The 20,222-nt window shown below is 35.8% G+C and overlaps 1 protein-coding gene across 1 annotated transcript in view; it reads right to left on the bottom strand.

The window, feature by feature from the left end:
* The window catches only part of LOC127800091 (kinesin-like protein KIN-14B), a 36,108-nt gene that overhangs the window by 10,393 nt on the left and 5,493 nt on the right, over positions 1 to 20,222 (bottom strand). Inside the window, exons 2-13 of the mRNA XM_052334514.1 lie at positions 16,669 to 16,792; positions 16,066 to 16,152; positions 15,671 to 15,838; positions 15,448 to 15,554; positions 15,023 to 15,154; positions 14,698 to 14,873; positions 12,520 to 12,681; positions 11,876 to 11,967; positions 7,968 to 8,119; positions 5,485 to 5,658; positions 4,859 to 5,005; positions 3,584 to 3,760 (exon numbers count right to left, since the gene is read on the bottom strand). Coding sequence (XP_052190474.1) covers positions 3,584 to 3,760; positions 4,859 to 5,005; positions 5,485 to 5,658; positions 7,968 to 8,119; positions 11,876 to 11,967; positions 12,520 to 12,681; positions 14,698 to 14,873; positions 15,023 to 15,154; positions 15,448 to 15,554; positions 15,671 to 15,838; positions 16,066 to 16,152; positions 16,669 to 16,792 — 1,698 coding nt within the window. The remainder of the gene's footprint in view (positions 1 to 3,583; positions 3,761 to 4,858; positions 5,006 to 5,484; positions 5,659 to 7,967; positions 8,120 to 11,875; positions 11,968 to 12,519; positions 12,682 to 14,697; positions 14,874 to 15,022; positions 15,155 to 15,447; positions 15,555 to 15,670; positions 15,839 to 16,065; positions 16,153 to 16,668; positions 16,793 to 20,222) is intronic.

Raw genomic sequence — 20,222 nt, 5'->3', positions numbered from 1 at the left:
TTCAAAGATGTAAAATGAAAGGCATTTAATGGACATGTTTTCATTTGATATGTTTTACATGCTATGACACATATATGTTGTGATGTTGGGTCATGGGTTGCATTCATTGGGGGTCATGTTTTGTATTTGTGAGAAGTTAGAGATAGAACTCCAACCTGAAAAGCTAGCTTAGCAGGTGGAGGGATCCTCCTCCTTATATATAGCCCAGGTCTTCCTTGTGGAGGCGATGTGGGATTCTCAACACTCCCCCCACGCCAAAGCTTCTCCAATAACTAATATATGCCCAAGTGATCAGGCAGGGTACTGGTCCATGACCACGACAGCCAAGGGTTAGCTCTGATATCATGTGAGAAGTTAGAGGTAGAACTCCAACCTGAAAAACTAGCTTAACAGGTGGAGGGATCCTCCTCCTTATATATAGCCCAGGTCTCCCTTGTGGAGGCGATGTGGGATTCTCAACAGTATTTACTGGGAGCGTGATTATTGGCATGACACAGTTGGCCTATGAGTGTTGACTCGTGTAAGATAGGCGAGCATATGCATGTAAAGCATTTCGCATGTGTGAATTACTACGTGAGCGTAGCATAGCCTGATGCTTGGTTTTATGGGGGCCTTGCCATCACGTTTATGCTGCAAGAGCCATTGCATTTCTTATGTGTTGCACTGCATGGTGAGGATATGAGTGTTTGAGTTGTGGAAAAGGGAAGCACGGCTTTCGTGACCATGATATTATACGAGCATCAGCTCAAGTTTATATTGAGAGCTTCGGCTCATGTTTCTGCTATGGTGTTGTGGGGGTTGTGGTGGTTACGGAGTTGGTGGACTTAACATGAGAGCCTTAACTCATGATTTGATATGCTAGCCAGTTCATGACAACTACAAGTTTGTATACAAGACCTCGGGTGCCATTGGATGTGTGCCTTATGTGGGTCCCAAGGACCATATGTGTGCATTCCTGCATTTGTATCGTTGATTTGATATTATGATTCATGGTATGGCATGATGCATTGAGCATGACTTGAATTGAACAAGATTTAATTCTTGAGTAAGTTAGCTTCCAACTATGTTATCTTTTCTTCTATATATACTTACTGGGCCTTGTGGCTCATACTTGCTTCTCACCATTCCAGCCAGGTACCGGCAAGGGTAAGAACAGGGATGACCTGTGAAGGGTTCGATTGCCGAGGTAGCAGTGTACAGACCTCACCAGAACAAAAGACCTTGAGGTGTCATCTTGTCTTTTTGGAGAGGCTAGCTAATCTTTTGTGACCTAGGCCAACTGTACTCTTTGTTTAAGGCCTAGTGTGTTGTAAATAAAGTCATGTATTTCCTTTTGAATGTTAAAGATAATATATGGAGGAAAAATGGTTGTGAAATTCTGATGTGTATTATTATGGAGTTGTATGTCCTTAGTAGAGTTCTTATTTCAGTTTTCCCTTCTTTTAGCACTCCTTCCTGAATTCCTCGTCTATGAGGTCTCCGGGAGTGGGGTCGCTACAATTAAAGAATTGGGAAACAAATCAATTCCTTGTTGAACAAGGATTTCGCATTCAGAATTGGAGACAAACTCCTTGTTGAAGAGGTATTAGGATTAAGTTGTAAATTTTGAGAATAAATTAGAAGAAAGACCTACGAGTTATCTGATTAGGATTTGATAACGATTATATTATTCATTTGAGAATTAGAAATAAAGGGGGAAAGTGAATCCAAAATCAAATGAGGAATTGGATTAACCCTAAGAAGCTTATAAATACAAGCTTAGGGGATCAAATCATAAAAATTCAAGCTAAGGGAATCAGCGAGTAGCAAGGTAGCTCAATAACTGTGGATTATATTGTGGATTTTCTCTACAAAGGGGTCAGGCAAGTGGTTATTCTTACAGTGGTATGCTGTGAAAATCATTCCCATGCATGTTGAAAAATGATTTTGACAAATATATGTTCTCAATCTCTTACTTGGTATATATGCTTGAACTATTGATTTGTAAACAAATTGAGAACGGATGATGAAGATTGTAGAGCCAAACATTTTGAGAAACTATATTTTAGGCATAAAAGTAAAAAAAAAAAAATATTATTTGATTAGTTTCTTTATTTTAATTTGTTTCCTAGTTTCTTTTAATTTCTTTTATTTCATATAATCCTAATTAGATTAGGATTACCTTTATAATCTAATTAGATTATATCAAGGAATCCTACTTAGAATAGGTTTTTATCTACTAGTTGTCTATAAATAATCCTTTAGTAAAATATTGAAGAACAAACTTTCATGAATAACTTTGAATATTAATATTGGTTGAGTAATTGGGATGACTCTTGTTTCTTTGGGTTGGGTTCTGCATCATGGGACTCGTAAAAAGTGTTTTGAAAATATTGATGGTGTTTACACGTGGTTATAAATTATTTTGAAACCATTGGATAAGTCCAGGGGTTTACTCTGGCAACTGAAATTCGGTTATATATACAGTGCCATAGGAATTTTAGTTTCTCATTGGGAGGAGATGAACTGATTATTCTGGTTACACTCCACCAGGTACTTGGTAATCCTAGGGAGATTACTAGGTCCCCTTGTACATTGATTAGATCCAGGCCTATATTGCCCATTGAGATATATATTGGGGTTTGAATTGATTATTGAATTTTGTGGTTCCTTGATTAACTGGTGATTTCTTCATCTGGAAAATTGTTAGCTACACCATGTAAAATGATGTGATTGTATTGGATATACTTGTTGCACAAGAAATATTGGTGAATCTTTGAACCGAAATTTATTTTTATTGTATATGTATGAAATCTCTATTTTGGATATTAATCTATTATATAGAGTAACATTCGTTAGGCTTTAAGCTCACCACTCTCCCTAACATATTTTTCAGGTGAACATAATTAGTGGGGCTAAACAAGAACTTCATATTAGTTTAATTTTCAGTTATTTTTTGTAAATTCCATTATGTAAATCTTGAGGATTTTAGTGGACTATCATTTTAGTTATTTCAATTATGAAGATTTGTTATTTTCTTTGGTAATAATATGGATGGGTTTTTCGGCTTCGTGAACTTTAAGTCTCAACTTAGAGTTCATGGCCAGCTACACAACCCTTAGAGGGGGGTGCGACAATGCCCATCTGATCTCATTTAAATTTTCCTGGTCTAGCATACTTTCACCATATGTGTGGTGGGGGCAACTACAAATCTATTGTTCATTGAAAAATTGAAGCCATGCTTAGGACGTTAAGGTGGCATTTGTTTAGTGGTGCAAAGTAGAATAGCATGACCTTGATTGTATGGAGTTGGTACTAACAGAAAACAACAATAGATTTGCAGTCCAGAATACAACAGAAGTCCAAGATTTCTGGTGAAAAACTCGACTCCAATGGGAACAGCATTTGGGTAGCTCAATAAAGACAACATTTTCATTGCATGACAAAAGAAAAAATGCACATGGAGACAACTGTAGATAAAACTATAAGATTGCTATATCATGATCTCAAGAAATAATAAATTCAAACCCTGTAGAGTGAATCTTGAACTTTCTTTACAACTCAAACAAAACTCCAACCATGTAGAAAAGATAAGAAAACAGACCTCAATAAGGGCATCGCGTTTTACTAGTTCTTCTTCAAGTTTCTTGGTAACTGCTACAGAATCTAAGCCATCAACTGTGCCTTTGGAAATTGGTTGAGCCACATATCTTGCAACAGAGCTAAGCTCTCTTGCATGAATAGCTTTATTTAATTGTGATTCAATGCTTTTTAGTTTCACCTACAACAATTGGGCACCAAAAGTTTCATATAATCCCTCCAGCATTTTAGAAATAACTATCAGTGAGGAAAGAGAACATGAACTATTAAGTTTTGATACTTGTGGACTTGTTGAAACTCAGCAGAGCAATATCTTTAACCACGTGTAAGAAAAAAACAATAAGTACCATACATAGGCATGCAAAAATTTAATAAGGCAACATAAAACATCCTCCAGATTGTGCATATTTTATATTGGTAACAAGTTTAGCCAATATTAAGTTTCTAATGCTGTACATTTGTTGTGCAGTGACAAGAATCCCAAGCCTTAATTCTACTAGGAGGGTTCACTACATGAATTCTAACTTTCCAACCATCTCTATCCATGGTCATATATTTTGTAAGGCCATTGGACTCTTTGGTCTTTCTCTACTACCTCTTTTGCTACAAACTTCTTCTATTCTATCAACTTACCTCTCTGTGCATCTATTGGTCTTTTTCTCACTTTTTCTCACATATCCAAATCATATTAATCACGTCGCACACATCTTATTGCCCCACTCTAACCTTATTTCATATAATTTGGTTTCTAATTCTGTATTTTCAAAGCCATAGATGTAAAGGAACCAAAAAAAAAACTGAATAAAATTTGTGTGTAATATGACGGTACGGAACTGGAAAAGAAATGGATGGCTGGCCTCAACATACTTTTATTAAATACAGCAGTAACCACTAGGAGAACCTTGAATCAGACATACAATGTTAAAATATTTTGTAACTGACTCAATCGAAGTTAGTTCCATTGACTGCAGATTTAAGATTCTTCACATGCGAGATAGATGCATTATCATGACTCAAAGAATAATATTACTTAAAATTTTCAGCACAAAGATAAGTTGAGCTTCAGAGACATTGTCCAAGTCATTGATAACAGCAGGGCAAGTCTTATCTTCTTCTGAACTCAAATCAAGTAATCTTTTCAAGCATAAGAAACAAGCATCTATCGCTTTAATATAATCCTTTCTAGGATGTGACTTTTGCATTTTCAACATATTTGTTACTGTAAATTGGAAAAGCACTAGTTTCAGAATCTAATCAAATAAGTTAATATATGAAAAACCTGCCAAGTTTTAAATGTTGATTCACGCTGTTGCATCTGCAATTTTAGGTCTTGTTCCACCTGTAATAGCTGTGCAACTTGGTTTTTTAGCTGAGAATTTTGATTCTCTTCTATCTTGTGCTTCTCTGCAAGCATGATGTTCTCCAACTGCACCAAACAAGCAAATGGAAGTTTTTACAAACAGGCTAACCTAAGATGGTGCTTGGATCAACACTATAATCATTATTGTTAAGTCACCACAAATCCCAAATGCTTAAGCTATTGGGAAAGGGGCCAACAAAGTATATCATATTTTCTAGCATTTCCTCTCACATGCGACCACATATTTTGCATGTGGGCAAACTAAATGGAAGTGCAACCACATATTATGCATGTGAAAGGACTAATTGGCAGTGCAAAAATTAGCATCTTTAACAAGTGCATCCCACCACATCTTTCAAACAACTAAAAATTCCTTGCAGCAAAGGAAATTGGAGGCAATAAATAATTGATGCAAGAAGTACATTAACTCATACAGAAGAACAGTGTTGCAAGGAAAAAAAGAAAAACTGAACCGTAAGTATGGAAAGGCATTGCAAAGTTTAGCCAAAAAAGAAAGGCATTGCAGAAATTAGATTTCATATAACCTGTAAGTCTGACTGCAGTGTAAAAGAGACCTTCCATGCCTTCTGAACTTCATTGAAAAGTAGAACACAATGATCATTTGTGTCTTTCAGTGCTTGCTTTAGGGCCAAAACATCCCGCTTCAAATCTTCAATTTCCCTCTCTTTTTCATACAATTCCTTCCGTGCATCATTTGCCTACAAGATATATTTCGCACAAGAAAATGCAACTTATGCATATTTAGGTCTTAATGCAATGACCAGTTGTAGCTTCCAGTTGTATATTCAAGTTAAGGGAAAAGCACTGATGGTAAGGCAATCATTTATCACTTCCTACCTAGAACATTCATGCCTAGGGATAGCAAAGTGGCAGAAATGGATCAGGAGCCCTATACCATTCCCAGCACAACTAGAAGAACCTATCCCCTCCCCCAACCCAGCCTAACTCAGTGGATACCCATCCTGTCCCACCATGAGAAATCCTAACAGTCTGCCACGCCTCCCCTCCTCACATTCATAAACAAATCTTCTTGATAAACCAATGTGGACTTCTCATCACCTAAAGTTTTTATCTGCATCTTTTCATTCTCAAGAATTTTTTAAACAAAATTTGTAGATATTTCAACAAGTTCTTCATATGATAGCTCTTAATCCATTATTTTGCAAAAATTGATGAAATGGGTCGCTAGTACCTTTAGTGTTTTTGAGGGCTCTAGGTGCACTCAAACGCAAAGGCTTTCTAGAGCTTAAGTGCAAAGCACAAATGTTAGAGAAAATGAAGAGATAATATAATAACTGCCACTAAATTACTAGATAATACTGTCAAAACCAAAATTCATGCTAAAAGAGAAGAAAAGAGGGTCTTTACTTCGTTTTCAATGATTCTAGATTGAGAAAGTCATCTTTATCATTGGAGTAATAAGTTATACTTCCTATCATCTTCCTCATCAATGCCATCCAATTGACTTCTTCAACCAAAATTGGTCGTGAACTAGAAGTTGAAGCTGGTGACCCAATTGTTGCATTGCCTCCTTTACTTCTAATATTAAATCTAGACTAATCAACTTTAGCTATATTAGCAACAGCACCCCATGTCCAAAAATCACGACCAAATATTCAATCATTCTCTTCTACAGCACTCCTAGGTATTTATATAATAGATGGGTGTATTCTGGTGTATTAGGTACACAGTAACTAAATAAATAAATAAACAAATAAGCATGTTTAAGCATGCCTTGATCTTAACAAAAAAGCATGGGCTTCCAGCACTTAAGCTGCGCTTTCTCATTTGTGTTTCGCTTTGGCAAGAAAAAGCTCTAAAACTGTACTTTGCGTTTTATTGGTAACCTTGATTCCATCACTTTGAGTTTGACTTGTTCATCTGATCTTCCATCTATGAAACTCATTTTTTTACTAGCATGCTTTGCCGTGACAGAAGAGAGAAGAAGCAGGTCTGTGGGAGAGATACCCAGGCTTCATTTGCAAGGAATAGAAGAACAAACAAGATGAAAGATAGGGAGGGAGGCTACTAAGAAATTCCAAAACAATCAATTCCACGTTGTGTTGATCTCTGGAATTGCTTTCAAACTCAAAGCTAGGAGGTGATCTCTGGACCAATATTTTTATTTAAAAAAAAAAAGAATGTTGCAGATTGAAAGCCTAGAACACATGAAAAATGGGAAAATGTAGGGGCTTTAGTTGTGGAAAACAGCCCCATTCTCTAGAAAAATACTCCCAAGTAAAATGGAAAATTAGAATAACTTGTTAAAATGCAAAATTTTCCAAATAGAAAATGAAGATTTAGAAAACACAGTTCTCCAAGATTGTAGTAAACTTGAAAAACTCCTAAAATGATTTTTCAAATTTTCCTTACTAATTTGGAGATCTGGAAAACAGGTTCTCCAGAAAAAATTTCTCAAATTATCTCCATCTCCTTCTCTAACACAAGTTTCCCAGACTCCATCAATTTTGAGCATGTGTTCCAATTTTCTAGATTGGAAATTAGTTTTCTATACTTCTAACATTTGAACACATCTTTCAGCTTTTCTATGGAAAATGAAAACTAGAGATTTAATAGAAAATTAGAGATAGAAAACTGGAAATCATTTTCCACAACTGAACAGCTCCGTAGAATTTTGAACCCTAAATGTAAGAACACTTTTATGGGTAGGAAAATGCAAGAACGTTTAGTTGTAAAGGCTACTAAAATAATGTGATGTATAATTGGATCAGGAAAGGATTGAGGTGATTCTTCCCCTGATGCTGCCTTGAACCCACTCTGGTTTATTCTGTCCATCCCAAAGTCAGCTCCTATCCTAACTAAATACTGCCCAAACCAGTCTCATTGTGCCCAATTTGGCTTGGTCTTTTTTCCATTCTTAGTTGTGATCAGTACGCAGTTAACCAAACAAGAAATGACAACAAGCTCAACTAATTAATTGCTATAATAACAAGTTCAACAAAGTAAAACCTATGTCAAGAAGTAAAAAGAGCACAGCAAAACTTACTGCATCCCAGCATCTCTTAATCGTGTCTTGATTTCCAAGGCTTAGTACAGCATTTCGAACTTTGGCAGAAAAGTAGAGAGAAGATATTGTCTCAGACAAATTCAAAAGATCTGGACACACATGAACAATCATCAAAGTTTTTGAGCTTCCACCTACATAAAGAACAAAACATAAGGAAAACAAATGATAGTTTACTAGTCAAGTTCATTTAGAAATAAGAAACCAAAAAAACAAAATATTCAAAATAAATCCAACAACGATAGCATTTGTAATATAGAATGAAAAGAACAGAAACCAACACCATGGAAATTTTTCTAGCATATTGACTCTCGCAGAAATCTTAGTAGTAAGAGTGTCACATCCTCCTCTATGGGTTGTGTAACCAGCCATGAACCCTAAGCCAAGACTAAAGTTCACAAAGCCTAAAATCCACTCATTCAATTTCATTGAAAATCTTCAATATCTTACAAAAGAAATAAACTGAAGTAAAAACCAGTAGCATCCTTAAAGTTTACATAACCAAAACCACCAACAATAACTGAAAATTAAACTATCTCAAACTAAGTCCTTTGATAATCCCCCGATCCTAGTCCACATCTAACCTCACTAATCCTGTTCACTTGAAAAATATATTAGGGAGACTGGTGAGCTCAAAGCCTAGTGAAGGTTGGCCCACATAATAGATCAATATTCAAAATAAAGAGTTTCATACATATAGTAAACTAATTTTAGTTTCAAATATGCATGAATATTCCCCATGCAATACATGTATCACCAATAAAAAAATCACATCACAACACAATATGTAGCTATCAATTTTCCACAGTATAAATAAATCATCATCTCAATCAATACTTCAATGGCAATATAGCCTAGGTTCATCAATGCAAGAAAGGGACCTAGTACTATTCTCGAATCTAGCCAATAACTAACCGGTACACCTAGTTCCTGAAGTCTAATAGTGTAGAAATCCTTTATTATTTAAGAAAAGTAGAGTTTTGTTCCTTGAAATCAGAGAAACAAAATTTGAACATTCTGGATTTTGCACAAGGTATTAGTCTTTCTAGTTATCATGGTACTCTGGTCATTTCCAAAGAAAATTTGCCCACAACCTGCCACAAGGTCCTTCAGAAAACCTTTCAATCTGACATTTTTATTAACCAGGTTAGTTTCTTATCATCATCACCACCACCATAAGCCTTAATTCTGCTAGGTGGGACCAGCTACATAAATTCTATCTTTCTAATTATCTTTATAAATAATCATATTTTCTGTAAGGTCATTATATCTCATGCCATGCTTTCCCACTAAGTTCTCTTTGATCTTCCTCTACCTCCTTACAAGTCCGGCCATCCTCTCACCTCACAAGTCTGTCTATTGGTCTTCCTAGTACATGTCTAAACCATCTTAATTGTGTCCAGCACATCTCATCTTCAATAACTGCATCCAACCTTATTACAGGTAATCTAGTTTTTAATATTATTTTCTTACAAGACTGCAAACACATCATAACATCTTTATCTCAATTATGTACATATTTTGCACATATCAGCACTTAATTATCCAACATTTTATGGCATAAAAAATTGACAGTCTTATAGTCATCTAGTAAAATTTCCTTTTCAGTTTTAAAGAAATTTTGAAATCACACAAAGTATTGGATGCCTTTCCCTCTTTAACCATCTTGCTTCAGTTATGTGAATAATATCCTCAATAATCTCCCTTCTTTTACTTTACAGAAGATAAGGCCATACATAAAAATTATTAGTGAGCTAGAAATCATGTAACCAACCCCACGAACTGGGATTAAGGCTTGATATGTTGCTATTGTTGTTTGTAATCTCTCCTTTTTGAATAATTTATTTGAGATAGCAAACTAATATTTTTCTAGGAACAACTTGATCTTCAAGTTTCATCACTACATCATCCACATTTTCATTTTTACTAAACTTACATTCCATGCATCTGAACTCCAACCTACTCAACTTATAGCCTTTGCATGCTAAGGTGTCTCTCCACAATTCAAGCTTGGTATTTACACCTCCTTGTGTCACATTCACCAAAATAATACTGTATATAACATACACCAAGCACGTCTTCCTAGATTTGCTGTGAGTTTATCCATCACATGAGCAAAAAGAAAAGGGCTTAGTGCAATTCCTTGATGTAATCCAACTGTAACTGAAAAGGCCTCAATATCTCATTCACCAGTTCTAACACACATTGTTGCTTGATGATATATTTGAACCCTTTTACTTAGCAAAATATATACATATATATATATATATTTGAACTCTTTTCCTCTTAACACTTCGCAAGACTACTTTGGGGACTTTGCTATAAACTTTTTCCATGTTTAAAAATAACATATATAAATCCTTTTGATTACCTCTAAACCATTCACATATAACACAGGCTGAGAAAACATTCAATTAGAGATAGTGAAGAGGATCAAGCTTGAAGAGAAAAGGGGAAAAAAAAGACATGAGGGGAAAGAAGAAAACGATAGAGATTCATCATCATCAACTGTACCTTATCCTAACCAAGTTAAGGTGGGCGACACAGCATTCATAATGTCAATTGACTTTTAAAAGTCACATTAAAAATACAAAATTACAAATCCATGCAAAAGTTAGGATCCATGGCATGACATTCATAATGTCAATTGATTTCTATTGAAAATGCAAATCCATGCAAAAGAACAAATAGAATCTGTATTAAATACTAGAATGTAGAATCTATTGTTGTTGTTGTTGTTGTTTTTGAACTGTTGTTTCAAAATATCTTTTATCTTCCTTGATCCCTATAAACCACCTTGGTTTTTCTTCTTAACCTATTTCCAATCACCCTCTTCCATAATTTCTCAAGGTGGTTCATTAACTTGATCCTTGTATATATTTCATAATTTTGAACATCTTCATTATTATTGTAAATTGCTACTATTCTCCACTTGTCAAGCATCCTCTTTGATTTAGGAACACGTTAAATAATTTTGGTAATCATGAAATGCCTTCTTATCCCATGTACTTCCATGCTTCTATCGAGATACCATCCAATCCAATTTCTTTATTATTTTCATCTGTTTCACAGCTTGCTTCACTTCATTTGAGCAAACAAGTCTACGCAACATGTAATTTCTACCCTTTTCAAAATTAACAAGATATCCCAACATAAAATTTCTTTCTCCACATTCATTGAAAAACTTAGAGATATACTCCTTCCGTCTCTTCTTGATTGTTCCCTTAGTAAATCCCTTCTTTTTTTGTCAAGACAATAGAAAAATCCCTCAGATTAACCACACCTTTGAAAAATCCCTCAGGTTTTTCTTTGTTATAGCATCCATGTAAAGTGTTGCAAGGAGCTCTATTGGTTTTTATTTTTGTTTTTTGCACCTCTTCAGTCTACCACCATGACTCTTTTCGATATGGGGCTTTTATCTTTTGACTCTCCTAGATTATTTGGTCATGTTTTGAATAGCTATCTTAATCCACGGCAGATTAACCACACCTTCAATAGTTCAATCTCTTCTGCCACACAAATCCATTCAAAATAACTTGTTTTTCACCTTACAAATTCCACCATTTGATTTTTATTATCCTTCCTCCTTCACTTTTTGATATGGACATCAAGGACCCTGAGCATATGTTGAGAGGCTGGGCCCTCTCCTGGTATAACTTTACAATCCTCACAATGATATTCTCCTCATATAACTTGACTATCAGCTAATGTGAAACTAACTAAATGAAAAATGCTGGAGATTTATAGTACTAAATTGTGACAGTTATATGATAGATTCCTCTAATTAATTAGCATTAGCATCTTCAAAGTAGAGAAAAAAAAATGCACTGACACTCTTCACAAGTTACAACCTAAGGTTGAGCAATGCTACTATCAAACCAAGCATGTACCTAGCGAGTCTGCAAGTACTTCTGTTAGAAGTGAATTTTCATATGGAACCGTATCCTTCTTGGACGTCAGGGAATTTAGAACATCTCCCAACCTACGCATAGAATATGAGCAAGTAAGAACATATTGCAAGATGTCCACAGATAATTGATAGAACACGTCAATCCCTATGGTCAACATATGAAAAACTATGATTGAAGAAAAGAAACGAGTCATAAATGATCTCTCCATACCCAGAAACACCAAATTATTTTCTGTTTGAAAATGATATAGGCAGTTCAGAGAAGGCAAAAACTTTTAAGGCTTGATGTGCAATTAAGAGGTAATTATTTCCAAAGAAGAAAAGGGCATTGAATTAGCCATCACCTAGTACATGGTCTAATAATGTAGGGTGCTAGAAGGGGTAATCTGGTCATGAAACTAACTTAGACAGTAGCCAACACCATCAGAAGGAAGAAACTTGTATTAACTCCAAACAGATGAAACTGGGGCAATGGCAAGTAGTAAGCTTTTGTTCTTGGACGATGAAATGCTAATTTTACCAGTGTTCCTGAATGCTAAATCATATCATCTCTTTATCAGCAAGCAGCCAGGTTAGGTTCTGGATGCTGTTGAAATTCCTGGCAACAAAGAATGCGTAACATACACTGAAAGTGATTTCATGGCATGCAGCAAGTCTGTAGTGTGCTCCCCTACATCATCTTCAACAGGTAAACTTACACTTCCAGCAAGGTCAACCAGAGATATCTTGCTGTATGATTTTTCTCCAGTGATCAGATTGTTATAATATATGTGAACTGTAACAATCCTGAGAACGATACAACCAAAAAATTAAGCTATCTCAGAATACTTTCAGAAAATATTACTGCTGCAAAAAGACATGTATGATGTAGGCCCATGCAATCTAAACAAAAAAACATAATGGTAAAAGGTAAACATATTCTATGATTCCTCAGGACCTAAAAGATACAAAGTACATATGGAAGCAATAATCATCTCTAGAAGGTCGGATGAAACCACCTCGATCCAATTATTACAAAACCACATTATTCACCAATACAATAAAATATGATAGAAGCTCCCTTGTTCAAAAGAACTCATTCCAAGATTAGATGTCATCAGGACCTAAAAGATACAAACGTTCTTGTCCTTCAAGAGGCCTGGAATCTTTTATGAAACCTTGCAAAGGTGAGCAGACACATGACTCGTTTTTTAATAATTAAACCTGCGTAGTGCAAGAGACACCAACAATAAAAGAAACAAACCACCAATCAACGGACAAAGAAAGAATTTTAGGACCACAAACTATGGTGTTTTCCAAGTATGTAAGTTTCAGAATGGAACTTAAAAATATTACTCCTTTGAAATAAATTTTGAAAAAATTCTTTCAACAAATGGAAACATAGATCCCCAGCCTTTGATTCCATACTGAAATCTAGACATTTGAGTCATCAGCATGCACTATTAGATAATCTGTCCCATGCCAACCACGTGATCTAGGTTGAGTGTCCAAGTAGCAGATATTTGAGGCCACAACTTCTAATCATCCATCTTGTGACTAGGTCCCAGAAAAAATAAAGTTGCAGGTAAAGATTTCTCAACAATTTAAATCAAGAGTAACACAAGCAATACATAACAAACCCAAAACGAGGTCAGGAAAATGAATGACAGAGAACAAGGTCACAAATGGAGTAAGAACAATTAAGCCTTTTTCAACATATGATAAGGAGCCACCTGGTACTGTAATATTTTCCCCATCAGCAAAAAGTTAATGAAGTAAAGGGCAGAATTGAAGCCAATCACAGGACCAATGGATTTAGAGTCAATTACCAAAGGGTTGATAGGCAATGTATTTGGACATATAGACAAATGATCTTGTTGAATGTAAAAATGATAATATAAAAGATAAACTTAACCCTGTATCTAGCAACTTAAGCTTTTAGATCAAATGGTGGTTTAAAATTGAACATGGTACCAAAGTAGGCAAACTTCCTAAGTTCAAACCTCATTGTTGACCCAATATTTATATTGTTGCGCATGAGAGAAAATGATAATATATAATATAGTTAACCTCTATCTAACAGCTTAAACTTTTAGATCAGATAGTGTTTAACATATCTCAAGAGCCAAAGATGTGGATGGAATAGCAGTTGGGTGACTTGGGTCTAGTTGAGACAAAAACTCATGTTTGGCTTGGTTCCTAAATGCTAAGCGCCTCTTCAAAGGTGAAAGGTGTTGAAGTAGATGATTTAGGAATATCTTCAATAGAGGTATAATTTACCCATAGGGAACTAGATTTTCCAAAAGCATCCTCCTCACTTGCCCAATTTGGTTTACCATGAATCTTCCAATGTCTCCCTAGTATGCTGAAATCACTTATAGTTACCGTAATGCAATGTGCCCTTATCAACCAAGATAGAATTACCACCTCCATCTTGAGATTTAAAGACGCTCATTACATTGACAATGAGCTACCAAGGCAACTTGCCCATGAGAGGACTCCTGAAGCATAAAACTTCTGTACCTTCTTAGCAAAAGCATTTGTCATATGCATTACCACACCAACAACTCTGCTCACGCAGCATGCTGATTGCACAACCCCAATACTAATCTGGTAAATAGTTTCAACCTAATACTATCCCCATAATATGTTTTTAAAATAGTATTACATTAGTTAAAAACTCTCAAACTTTTGAGGAAGTAACCTCTACCAAAATAGTGAGATAAAGACTTGGTATTTTATTTTTTAAATCGAAGAGAAACAATATCAGAGTTCATTAAAAATAGCATGGAGAATGTACATAGGAAAAGAATACAAACATACAAATGAGAAAAGTTCAACTTCCACAAATCAGTTCCCCTATTCTGAAATGCCACTTTCAAAACTCTGGAGAAATCCAACGGATTCTCAACCCCTTCCTGTGCAAGATCCACGAATGAATTGAACCCCATGTGAATCTTTGGCAGGCTGTTTCTTGATTCTGAAAGCAGATCCCTAATCTGGAAAAATGAAGAAGCACTACAGTTAAAGTATTGTTTTTGATACTGGACCAGCATTAGAAGCCAAGGAAGCAAGCCTTGACTTAACAGAATGTTTTGGCTGGAAGGAAGAAAGCTGCATGGCAATGCCATGGTAGTAGTTAAAGAACCTGTTCATTGCAGATCTCAAAGACAGTGGCAGAAAAATTAAATCGAGAAGTAGACATTGTATCTGAGTTGGACAAATTAAATAGCTCCTCAAAACATCGGGCATATAACCCACAGTCAAAGCTAGGTCCTTCCTGCAAAAGGCGGGAGCACATTGAAGGAGACTAATAACAATAAACAAGTCAAAGAGCTACAGATAGCCTGGAGCCAATCAGGAGCTACAGCATCATGCATGATACATATTAAGTTCAAGAAAACAACCATTATCCCATTATACAGCCTTCAATAATATATTTGCACATATGAATCTTAAAACAGAGCAATTCTCAAATTGAACAATATTTGAATCATTTAAAGCTCTCTTAAAATATGTAAAATGGGCCAAATATATCCCTACTTAATGAGTTGGAAAAGCAGAGAGTCGGACCATAGTGTGAGTCTTCCCTGAGCGAGTTTGCCCATATGCAAATAAAGAAACATTATATCCATCCAAAGCTGATTGCACAAAGGGTTGAACATCACCAAAGAATTCAGCTGCAAAAATAAAATGTCGTCTTATGTTTCTTCATTAACATACTTACACCCAATTAAAATCCAAGTCAATATCTAATTCAGCAAGACAAATTTAAATCAAGAAAAATCCATGTCACCTTGTCCAACATGAGGCCCATAAACCCTATCAAATTCAAAATCTTTCTGGTCGGTGACATTATCATTACTGGTAGTGATGCGGATGGTGAAATCATCAGGAAATTCAACAACAGAAGGCCCTTCATCTTCAAATACTGGTCTAGTGCGACAAAAGACCTTTATGTTTCCTGACATAGAGAGAGAGAGAGAGAGAGAAATTATAAGTAAACCTTAAGAGAAAAATACTGCATAGCATTCTTATGTTATATTAGGAACTAAGCCAATTGTTTTGTGTTACAAGGTACGGATTAAGATCCTTTGTTCCTTATTTCGTATGTACACATTTCTGAGTGTATGAAAAGACTGAGTAAGGAGATTGTTTAGAAAAGGGTAAACCTACAGAAATCATGAGTACCTTTGGCAGTCAATAATTCATTGAACAACCTTTTCTTCTCATTTATCAGCAAAGAAATTCTAGCCTCAGTTTCAAGGGCAGCCTGGTCTGAAAGCAGATGACATTAGGCATTGGTAAAACAATATTGTCTTCCTCACCAAAGATGAGAAATAAAATCAAATATTGTCAACATAAACAAAAAACACAAACCACTTTAAGAATGTAGATATTCTACCAAAGCCAGTAAGGCTTTCAAAGCTTCAAAATGAAAGACATTAGGACTGATTTTGTCAAAGCACTGAGAATGTAGATAGACCAGACACAGTTACAGCTCAAAAACTGCTTTTGTCAAAGCACTGAGAATGTAGACAGACCAGACACAGTTACAGCTCAAAATTTGCTTTTGTCAAAGCACTAAGTAAAGACATTAGGACTTCAAACAAACTACTCAATAAACTACAGATGCAGAGAAAGAAGAAAATTTATTAAGCTTGGGTTCTCAAAAGTTTCCATTAAAATACCATTAAATATTAATGCCATGACAAACATAAGTAATGCAGTAAGATACAATAATATCTTTCTTCCAATCATCAGCTTTGATCAAACGGCCCATTCATTTCTTACCTGATTTATGAGTCTTATCAGCAAGAACACCCAAATATTGCATGACCCAATCAAAATTTGCATGTGAATACTCCTGGAGCTTACATGCCTGCTGTCTCAATTCAAAGTGATCTTCTCTAACAAGCTGTCCAGAGAATCATAATTGACAGAACTGGTTAATTTGGAAGACAATAAATAGATTAAATAGTTAGGGTTGATGAGGGTGTTATAGGTTGTGGTCGGGGGCGTAAAAATGGTACTTCTGAGGCTATGAACAGTATAGCAAAAATATATTAGTGGGAGAGAAGTAGAAAAAATATTAAAAAAGAAGAAATAAATTACCATTCAAGTAAGCCTGTCTCAAATAACTCTCCAAACACTACAAATAAATTCTCCAGGGTTCACTTCTGATTAATAGGAAGATGGCATAAATACTTGTAGGGTACTTGTGGCTCTTCTACTTACCCTGGATGTCACCATCGTATTTCACATCCTCTGGCAGAATGGTACATTGAGAGACCATCCATGGCCCATGTGTAATACCCAGTCCTCTTGTATAATTTTCTCTAATTTATTTAATTGAATTTTTAGGAAAATGAAAAAAAAATATAGCATGTAAATATAAAAACTAAAATTAGGAAATCATGAAATTTCAATCAACTGACCACTAATTTGGAATCCTCATGTTGAAACAAGTTTGTTGGTATATAGCTCGTTAGGTTACCGTGAAGCTACATGGAATATTGAACAAAATGTTCGTCTACAAGGATTCAAGATCCAATAACAGAATATTGGAGGACAGGTACAAAGGTGCGTGTGTGTGTGGGGGGGGGGGGGTGTTTATACATCAAACAAAAATAATTATAAAAAGGCAGCCTATGGGCAACTGCACCACTTATTCAAATGGTGGGAAGCTGCCATGTGGGGGTGAGTTGCGTCACTCTCCTCCTCCCCCACCTCCAAACCTCTAAGCATGAGGTGCATATGTGGGTACACACACACATATCATGCAAGTATGAAATTGAAGAGAGCTTACAACCAAAAAAGGTAGAAGACAAAGAGAGAAGGAAAGAGAGAACAAAAGAGAAAGAAGAGAGAACAGTTTCGACTAGGTAGAAAAACCAAAAGGAACTGAGGAAGAAGAAGAAAAGAAGGAAGAGAGAAGCCAGCACACCAAGTCTTTGTTTACTAAGGAAAAGGGTTCATTTTGCATGGAAATAGCAGGTCATGATTTACAATGCTTGTCCTACGCATGTTATTCATGAAAAATGTTTTTAAATGTTGAAATGCATTACAGTCATATTTTCTTGCATTTACATGAAAGCTATGGGCATAGATAGGTCTGTTTGTATTGTGGAAGGGGTACCATTCACTTTGGATACCATTACTAGAACTCCATAAAAACCATTGTAATCTTTCCTTTTCATGTGTGAATAGAACAATTACCTACAGTTTTCCCGAAGCATGTTATAAATTCTTTGAATTGTGCGATGCAATTCTAACCCTATGAAAATCAACATCAATACATAAATATTTAATCTTCTACATAAAATGACATGCTTCCAAAATACATACATAATGTCAGGCTGGTCATCCTCCCCGTCCCTTGCATGATTTAGAATGTTAAAAATGCATCACATGAGATATATTATCTCAAGAAGTCATGGCACAGCAATGCAATCACATAAAATGCTCATCATTCATGTATTTGATGTAGGCAGCCTCAGTTTCCGCATTTCTCTTTCTAACAGGCACACCTTAGGTTCACATCCATCATAGCCCTGACTCCACACCTAGTAACATTATTTATATCACCTAAAGGCCCTGAAGGTTTAACCTTCACCTTCAACTCAATTCCCAACCAAGCAAGATCACATGTGCACACTTATATAGCACTGAACCGTCACGCTCCATGCATGCTTGACCCACATTATGTACCATGCTCAAAATGTCCACACATGTCGTGCATATAATGCATAACAAGTTGTCATAAAATCATTTCATGGAGCAAGCCAGCGTAAATCAACCAAAACCATGCACTTATCTCAATGAAGATAACAATTCCTCAAGCCTTTTTCTCAAGTTGAACATAATTTCTTTACTTTTCAGACATTTCTTCACTTCCTCACGATGTTTCAGTACCTTCACTCACTAAAGCACTTCTCCCTTGAGAGACTTTCACTCTACACTTGCTCGTGCTTTGAAATGAAGAAATGGCCTATTTATAGACAAATGGAAGCAGCTGGAAAGATGCCCTATTTTTCTCTTGTCATCTAGCCCTAGTTGCATGCATATCATGCATGAGAACTATTAAATGATAGTATTTTTCAATTCATTTTATTTGTATTTCTTTGTATTTTGTTTGCTATATTAGTTAGATGACATTCTTGTAATTTGACCTATAAATTCTGCTTTACTATTTAAGCTGAGGTCTGAGAATGGAATGATCAAGGAGACATTTTTACATCTTCTTTCCCTTCTTGTCTCGTAACATGGTATCAGAGCGCTCTTCAAAACCCTAGGTCTTCGATCTTCAATCCCCGACGTCGTCTTCTTCTCCGTCAGTCTTCGACATCGAGCCCTAGGTATTCCTTCCGCTTGTTGCGTTTATCATTTTTCGTTGATTTTAGCATCGTGTTATTCTTCTCCGGTGACTGGTAACTAGTACAAATCTCTTTTGTTCAGAGATTTGTAACTCCTTTCTGTTTTCTTTCTGATTGCTTACGAATCTCCTTTGTTCAAAGATTGATTACCTTCATATCCTTTGTTTAGATTGTTTGTTCGTTGTATAGCGATGGAAAATCCAGATTTATCTTCTTCCTCGTCAAGGCTTAACTCTGTCATGGACAATGGTTCGAGTCCACTTTTCTTGCATCACTCGGACAGTCCAAGCCTTCTTCTGGTTTCTCAACCTTTGACAAGGGATAACTATGTCTCATGGAGTCATGCGATGGTGATTGCTCTATCGGTGAAAAACAAGTTAGGGTTTATAGACGGTACTATTCCACGACCTACTCAAGGTGATGCTTCTTTACTCAATGCTTGGGTTAGAAATAATAATATGGTTATCTTGTGGATCCTTAACTCTGTTTCGAATGAGATCTCGGCTAGTGTGATTTACTTTGAATCTACTCGAGACATTTGGATTGATCTCAAGGAGTGATATTAGCAAAGCAACGGGCTAAGAATTTTTCAATTGAGGCATGAGTTAGTGAACCTATCTCAGGGTTCCATGTCTGTAAGTGCTTATTTTACAAAGCTCAAGACAATATGGGATGAACTTGGTAATTTTAGGCCCGTTTGTAGTTGTGCAAACTGTTCTTGTGGTGGTGTTAGGGCTTTGGCAGATCATTATTAGATGGAGTATGTTATGTCTTTTTTGATGGGATTGAATGAGTCTTTCTCTCAAGTAAGAGCTCAACTGTTATTAATGGATCCTCTTCCTCCAATTAACAAAGTGTTTGCCTTAATATCACAAAAGGAGAAACAGAGAAGTGTAGTAGGTCGTTTGACTAATTCTATTTCTTTTAATGTCAAGAATGAAGTGAACAAATCTAATCATAATAAATCTAGTC

The sequence above is a fragment of the Diospyros lotus genome, chromosome 4 (genome assembly GCF_014633365.1).
Source record: "Diospyros lotus cultivar Yz01 chromosome 4, ASM1463336v1, whole genome shotgun sequence".
Lineage (NCBI taxonomy): Eukaryota > Viridiplantae > Streptophyta > Magnoliopsida > Ericales > Ebenaceae > Diospyros > Diospyros lotus.
Note: the sequence above shows the minus strand (reverse complement) of the source record. Positions and strands in the feature narration are given on the sequence as shown.